This window comes from Ursus maritimus, unplaced genomic scaffold (genome assembly GCF_017311325.1).
Source record: "Ursus maritimus isolate PB19 unplaced genomic scaffold, ASM1731132v1 scaffold_215, whole genome shotgun sequence".
NCBI lineage: Eukaryota > Metazoa > Chordata > Mammalia > Carnivora > Ursidae > Ursus > Ursus maritimus.
This window is the reverse complement of record NW_024424620.1, coordinates 13284-21528: the sequence shown is the minus strand read 5'-3', so window position 1 is coordinate 21528 and position 8245 is coordinate 13284. Positions and strand designations below refer to the sequence as shown.

Here is an 8245-nt window from a genome sequence, read left to right as displayed (position 1 = left end):
GCTCCCCTCTTGGTACCTCAATACTCAGTGCTGGAGATGTTCATTTGTAGAGATCCAGATGTATCTTCCTGAGTCTCAGGCTGATTCCGTGGTTATTTAGGCTGGTCTGTTACCTATCCAGCTCGACTCAGGGGACCGGCTGAAAAAGGGGTCCCCTACTCCTCCGCCATCTTAACTCTCCAGACTCATTATCTCTTATTTGCTCAGGGGGATTTCCCCTCGTCATTCTGATGAGGGGAGTTTGCGGGGTTGCCCAGAGCCCAAAGTATTGACCAGGAGCCAGGCAGTGTGCTCTTGTTTTATAGGGATCTTAGGGATTGAGCTTCTTGAATTTTCAGTCTGCCTTCTGCGGGAGGGGCCTGCCGTGCTGATACTCAGGCAACCCTGTTTGTGTAGAGTCTCCGTGTCCCCTGCGAGGGAGGATGGGGATTGGCACAAAGTGAGCTGGTATTTCCGGGCTTTTGTTCTCTGGCGGCTTTCCCTGGCAGTTTTCTGTGGCTCTTCTGAGTGTCAGAGCAGGAGTGGCCGTATCCCAGCCTCTGTCGCAGAACAGAGAGATCACAGTCTGCTCTCCACTGAGCTCTCCTGGCCTCTTTAACTCTCTGTTGGTGCTAAAAACCCCCGCAGCATCCCGGGTTGTGCGCCCCACACCCGGCATCCTAGCCCTCACTTCCAGGGCCGGCACATCTCTGTCCTTTGTTTTTCTAACACCGCCAGCTGCCAGCTGCCCCTGAGCACGCTCCTGAGCTCCCTGTTTCAGTATGGTTCAGGGGCACTCCAGAGCCCCAGTTTTCAGAATGCGTACGCGCATTCCCAGGCTCACGGTTTCAGTCTGCTCTCTCACGGGTGCCCATCCGCGAGTCCGCCCGCTCCCCCGTGCAGGTGGCTACCGCTTCCCAGCACCCGTGCGTGGAGTCTCCCTCCCCCTTCCATTTATCTTCAGATATCTGTGTGCGGATTCAAGGTTCCCCACTTCGTACCTCAATACTCAGTGATGGAAGATGTTCATTTGTAGAGATCCAGATGTATCTTCCTACATCTCAGGTTGATTCCATGGGCTTTCAGGATGGTCTCGTACCTATCCAGCTCGACTCAGGGGATCAGGTGAAAAAGGGGACCCCTACTCCTACACCATCTTAACTCCTCCCTCACAATGTATAAATATATTAAAACCTCACTTTGTACACCTTACATATATACAATTTTGTCAATCATACCTCAATAAAGCTTGGGGGGAAGAAAAAGACTGATGGGGAAAACATGTAGTAAGTAAGGTATAAAACTCTCAGCATAATTTGAGCAAAAAATAAATAAATAACTAAACCCTCAGTATAAAAATATAGTCATTGTTGGGGCACCTGGTTGGCTCAGTCAGTTAAGGATCTGCTTTCAGCTGAGGTCATGATCCTGGGACCCTGGGATGGAGCCCTGCATTAGGCTCCCTGCTCAGAGGGGAGCCTGCTTCTCCCTATCCCTCTGCCCCTCCCCTGGTTGTGCTCTCTCTGTTAAATAAATAAATAAATAAATAAATAAATAATAAATAAATAAATAAATTCTTTAAAAAATATATAGTCATTGTCAAAACACTGATACATCAAATTGTTAACACTGATTGCATCTGAATCAACAATGTGTCAGCTTCTCTCTGAAGAGAATGGTGAATATGGATGGCAACACCAGTGGCATGCCTGAGGTATAGTAAGGGAAAAACTTGACAAAAGCAAATATTTAAATGTTCTTTATTTTTTTTATTATGAAAGATACAGAGAATAAGAACCTACCTATAAACCAACAACCAGCTTTATCAACTTATAGGAATTGGGCGTATTTGCTTATTTTTTAAAGAAGTAAATGATTAAAAGATATCTCCCTTCGCATCCTTTTCTCGGTCTCATTTTTCTCCCCCTTCAGATGTCACAACTGTTTTGGATTTAATTATTATTTCCAAGACTGTTGTAACACTAAATCTACAAGGTATTTAGCCATATATATACATAGCATCAATTTGCATATCCTCAAACTTTATATAAGTGGTACCATCTTATACAAAATACTCTTAATTTCATTCATATTGTTTTAAAATTTATCTCTCTTTTTTAAGATTTATCTCTACTTCATTCCTTCTAACTTGGACTATAACTTACATTCCCCCTAATGGTTGTTGTGATCGCTTTAAACTTTTCGTTCTCAAATAACGCTGAAATAGACTTTCATTTGCATCACTCTAAATGCGTGAGGAGAGACTATAGAGGTTTAAGTATAGAACTGCTGGGTCAGAGAGTATCCACATTTTCAACTTTATCTAGATATTGCTAAATTATCCTAAATACAACTACTTCCAATAGCACTGTGTGAACATTCCAACTGCTCCACATCTTTCCAGTAATTGGCTGTGACGCTTTTGCCAACGTGATGATTTTGAAATAGTTCACTGTAGTTTTATTTGCATTTCCCTTACTGTAATGGATATAAACAATTATTCTAATGACACGAAATCCATCCTTTCTCTACAGGTATAAACCATCTATACCATATGCAGAATTTCTACAAATAGGTCCGATTCAACAATTTTCTTGCTGTCTTAAGAATTCGTACTTCATAGATGAATTTTAGCACAAAGTTGTGAAATTAAAGGGCAAAAAGACCTGAGGACTTTTGGTTTTAATTGCAGTGAATTTGTGAATTAGGAATAACATAACTTTATTATCCTCAGTCTCTTCAGCCTAGATTATATGATACTCCTCAGTTTACTTTATTATTCTTCATTTTGCTGAATCTAGAAAAATTTATTGTTTTAAAGTATAAACAATTTCAGCCTTTGAAATTCTATTTAACTCCACGAAGACATTGTGTTAGTATTGATCACTACTGCCTCCTCATATCTAGAACAGTGTCCAGCAAACAGTAGCTACTCAATATTCACTGAATGAATGGAAGCATATATCTATTTCAAATACGTAAAACATGTATATGAAAGCCTATATATATCTAACTTTTTCCCCTCAATCCCCCTTTGGTTTCAATTTTACAACCACTGGTTAAAAATTTTACAAACTTTATACTTTTTTCTGGGGTATGGAACAATTTAAATGCTTTTTAAATTTACCTAGATTTACCCAATACAATTGACTGGGCCTGGTGCCTTTTTATGGGATAGTACAAATTTCTATGTTTATTGTTTTTTGTTTGTTTGTTTGTTTTTGTTTTTTTTTTTGCAGTTGGGATACTCTATTCTTTTCCTGATCTAAATGTGAGTTCTGCATTCTTCTCTGTGAATCCTCATTTTCTCTATATTGATTGGTTTATCCAATTCTCTTTAGAAACTTCCTAAAATTGGTTGTAGGTGTAGGTCTACTACTTGTGTCTATATTGATTACTCATCTAGAGTATGAAGACTCCCATTTATGTTTCTTAAATTTTTGGGTTTTCTCAATTCTGACCTGCTGCTTCCCACAGATGTTCTACTTTGTCCACTGAGGAATCTTGTTCTAGCTGTGAGGAGTAAGTGAGTTAATATATGTTGAGTATGTAGAACAGTGCCTGGTGCATAGTAGGCACTCAGTACATGTGAGCTATTAGGATTTATTGAATATCTGCTATATTTCATGTGCTATGTGAAGCACTTTACATGCAAATTTATTACTTAATATGCATCAATCTACAACAGACACTATTTCATTTAATAATCACATTTCTACGATACAGTATCCTTTATTATCCCTATATTAAGAATTGAAGAAAACCCTGAGGTTTAGATAAGTCAAACAAATTACTCAAAGTCACATAATGCCACAGTAGTGGTAGAGCTATGATTTTCCAGAATCTAAGCTCTTAGTCCTGTGAAGTGCCTCGTGCTCAGAGAAGGTGACTGGAATAAAACAAGGCTGAAAGGTATATAGGAACCAGATAATGATGTGCCTCATAGACAATTTTAAGACTGTGGATATTAGCTTAAGAACAATAGTAAGCCCCCCCCCAAAAAAAGTTTTAATTGGAGGCAGTGATGTAGTCTTACACTCAAAAAAATCAGTTTGGGGCATGGTGGGAAATGAATTTAAGGGGACCAAAAGATATAGGAAGATCTGTTAGAAAGCTACAGCATGGTGATCCAGGTGAGATGAAACTTAGACTAGGGTAAAACATTAGAAATACAGAAAAGAGCATAAATTCTGGAAATAGTTATGAGACAGTGTCTAGAGGACTTGGTGATTGACTGGATTGGGTGGTGAGAGTGACTCCCCAAGATGGATTCTCTGATGATGAGCAAGGTGTGCATGCTGCCTGAAAGTTTTCTTGCATTCCTTACATTCATAGGGTCTCTCTCCAGTATGAATTCTCTGATGTTGGGCAAGGGATCCACAGTAACTAAAAGCCTTTCCACAAACATTACATTCATAAGGCTTCTCTCCAGTATGAACTCTCTGATGTTGAGTAAGGGATGAGTCATTGCTAAAAGCCTTCCCACATTTAATACATTCATAGGGTTTCTCTCCAGTATGAACTCTTTGATGTTGGGCAAGGTAGGCAATCTGGCTGAATGCTTTCCTACATTCTTGACATTTATAAGGTTTCTCTCCAGTATGAATTCTCTGATGTTGAGCAAGATGTGAATTCTGGCTGAAAGCCTTCCCACATTCTTTACATTCATAGGGTCTCTCTCCAGTATGTATTCTCTGGTGTACAGTAAGGTATGCACGAAGGCTAAATGCTTTCCCACAGACATTACATTCATAAGGTTTCTCACCAGTATGAACTCTCTGGTGTTGAGCAATGGATGATCTATTGCTAAATGCTTTCCCACATTCAATACATTCATAAGGTTTCTCTCCAGTATGAACTCTCTGATGTTGAGCAAGGTAAGCAAACTGGCTAAAGGCTTTCCTACACACCTTGCATTCATAAGGTTTTTCCCCAGTATGAACTCTCAGATGTTGAACAAGGTGTGCATTCTGACTGAAGGCTTTCCTACATTCCTTACATTCATAGGGTTTCTCTCCAGTATGAATCCTCTGATGCTGAACAAGATTTGATCTCTGGCTGAAGGCTTTTCCACATTCTACACATTTATATGGTTTCTCCCCAGTATGAATTCTTTGATGAAGAGTAAGAGATGAGCTCTGGCTAAAGACTTTTTCACAGTCATTACATTTCAAGAGTTTCTTCTCTGTATAGATACTCTTGGGCTTAATGGCCATTAAATTTTTTTTAAAGCTCTTCTTATGTGTATCGTGTTTATGTACTTTCTCCTCTTTGGTGATTATCTGTTGTGTATGAAGCAGCGTGTTCAGATGGAAACTTCCCCAAGATTTGTTATATTCTTGTGCTCTTTTCCTAACAAGGGCTTCTTCATGAGTGATGATTGTCTCTTCCTTGAAACATGCCTTCTGATTTACTGGCTGTCTCTCAAAATGGCCCTCACATTTCCATTCATCTCTCAAACTGGAATACTCAAGGCCATAGCTTGTGAGTTTTTCTATTATCTTCTGTGATGATTTTCCTTCATAAATGTCCTTCTTTGAAGTTAATTCTTCAGTCTCACACATAGATTCCCAGCCTGAAAAATAACAATTTAAAAAAAAGTCTCCTCTATCATGTACCAGAAGGAAAATTTATGAAAGTACATTTATAAAGTGAAGTATGTGAATTTAATAAATAAAACCACAAGAACATTGGCTTTTGTAGTTCTGATGTTTGCAAGAACCAAAAATAGGTCACTCACACAGAAACTTGAAGAATGATTAGACTTATAAGAAAGTCAGTAAGGCAAATCTCAGGTCAATAAGGAATTATAGAGGTGGATGGACTTCGTTATAATTTTGCGCATGTATGACTAACACAAGCACTGAAATAACCTCCATTCTTACAGTTGCTTCTCTCAAGAATATTATCGAAACTTGTGCCATATAATCTTCTAAATGCTTTTGATTATAGTAAACAAAACAAAGATCCTTACCTTTGTGGACCTTATATTCTTGGGAGAGATAGGAAACAAATGCTAAATGAGTAAATTTTATTGTATATTAGGAAGTACTAAGTGCTACAGAAAATGAAAAAAGGGTAAAAGAGATTAGGAATGTTGGTGAAGTCAGAGGTAGGAATAATTAGTAAGTTAACATTTAAGCAAAAATTTGAAGGAAGTGAAGAAGTTAGTCACTTAGAAATATGGAGAAAGAGCATTCTGGGCAAAGGAAACAGCTTAAAAGTAGAAGCATGTTTCCCATGTTTGAGCAACTGCAAGAAGGCCAGTGTTGCTGGAGAGGTGTAGTAGGAGATGAAGTCAGGAGATAAAAGATATGATTATTTAAGCTTTATGTGCTTTCTAAGGAATTTGGCTCCTACTCTGAGTGGGACAGAGAACTACTGGAGTGTTTGTGAGTACAGGAATGATACCTATTTACAGTTTAATAAAAATACTGAAAGGTGGCAAAGGGGACCCATGATTGCAGTAATCCAGGTGAAGACGATGAGGATCCAGACCAGAGAGCTATCAATGGAGGGATAGCGAGATGGTCAGATTCTAGGTATATTTTGTAGGAAATGCCAAGAGGATATACTGACAGATTGGATATGAAATGTAACAGAAAAATGAGACAAGAAAGCCTTCAAAGTCTATGGTCTGAGCAATGGCAGGATGGATCAGCCATCAAAAGTGAAGGGGAAGGCCATGGGTACAGCAGGTTTAGGTGGAGAGATATGGAAGATCTGGAGTTCAGTTTTGAACATAATAAACTTAAGGCGTTTTTCAGACATTGAAATGGAAATGCTGAGAAGGTAGATAGACCTATAAGACTGAGTTTAAGACAGAGGTCTGGACTAGAGATTTTAAACTAGGAACTGCCAGCATATACATGGTAGTTAAAGAGACTATATTTCCAAGAGAATGAGTGTAGATAAAAAGAAGAGAAAGGAACAAGTAATGAACAACCCTAGAGCTCCAACATTAAGATATTTGAGAAAAAAGAACAAAGCAGAAGAGATTAAGAAGGAATAAATGTTAAACAAAAAATCATGGCTGGTACAGCCACTCTGGAAAACAGTGTGAAGGTCCTTTAAAAATTGAGCTACCCTATGATCCAGCCTTTGCACTACTGGGTATTTACCCCAAAGATACAGACGTAGTGAAGAGAAGGGCCATATGCACCCCAATGTTCATAGCAGCATTGTCCGCAATAACTAAATCGTGGAAGGAACCGAGATGCCCTTCAACAGATGACTGGATTAAGAAGATGTGGTCCATATATACAATGGAATATTACTCAGCTATCAGAAAGAACGATTTCTCAACATTTGCTACAACATGGATGGGACTGGAGGAGATAATGCTAAGTGAAATAAGTCAAGCAGAGAAAGACAATTATCATATGGTTTCACTCATCTATGGAACATAAGAAGTAGGAAGATAGCTAGTGGAAGAAAGGGGTAAAGAAAGGGGGGTAATCAGAAGGGGGGATGAAGCATGAGAGACTATGGACTCTGAGAAACAAACTGAAGGCTTCAGAGGGGAGGGGGGTGGGGGAATGGGATAGGCTGGTGATGGGTAGTAAGGAGGGCACATATCGCATGGTGCACTGGGTGTTATACGCAACTAATGAAGCATCAAGCTTTACATCGGAAAACAGGGATGTACTGTATGGTGACTAACATAATATAATAAAAAATATTATTATAAAATAATAAAATAAAACCACTTTTTTGTACCAAAAAAAAATCATGGCTGAGAACATTAATATCATATGATGTTAAATTAAAGGTTGTAATAAAAATCAACTTGTTCAATGATTTATACTGAAAGAGAATAAAATACTGAAAAAGAATATTTATACTGAAAAATAATAAAAACCTGGAATATTAGTCAAGAAATGTCACAAAAGTAATAACAGCTAATAATAGTAGCCATTAAAAATAATTATGTATATGTTGTGACTTGCAAAACACCAGAAATGAATCATTACATAAATAAAAGGCACATAATAGAATGTAGAAGCTATGTAGAAGGAAGATTACTGTACTATTTATACTTATTTTTTTCAAATAAGAATGTATCATTTTGCAATTTTAGAATCTATTTTAAAAAGCTGGTGATGGGTAGTAAGGAGGGCACGTATTGCATGGTGCACTGGGTGTTATATGCAACTAAAAAGCAATAAAAGAAAGCATAAAGAAAATAATTAACCTTAGAAGATAACTTAACATTGACAACAATGAAGAGGAAAAATAGCTTAAAAATTACAAGAATTAAGCAAAA

General features: G+C 38.1%; 1 protein-coding gene across 1 annotated transcript; it reads right to left on the bottom strand.

Moving 5' to 3' along the window:
* Window positions 1-1733: 1733 nt before the first annotated feature.
* LOC103680483 (zinc finger protein 570) lies at window positions 1734-5546 on the bottom strand. The gene has a single exon (XM_008709991.1). It carries the CDS (start codon window positions 5541-5543, stop codon window positions 4194-4196), a length of 1350 nt encoding a protein of 449 aa, XP_008708213.1. The 5' UTR covers window positions 5544-5546; the 3' UTR covers window positions 1734-4193.
* Between the last annotated feature and the right edge of the window lie 2699 nt (window positions 5547-8245).

Bases quoted from the DNA above. Each gene is read 5' to 3' on its own strand.
- LOC103680483 (XM_008709991.1), bottom strand. From the start codon at position 5,543: ATGTGTGAGACTGAAGAATTAACTTCAAAGAAGGACATTTATGAAGGA.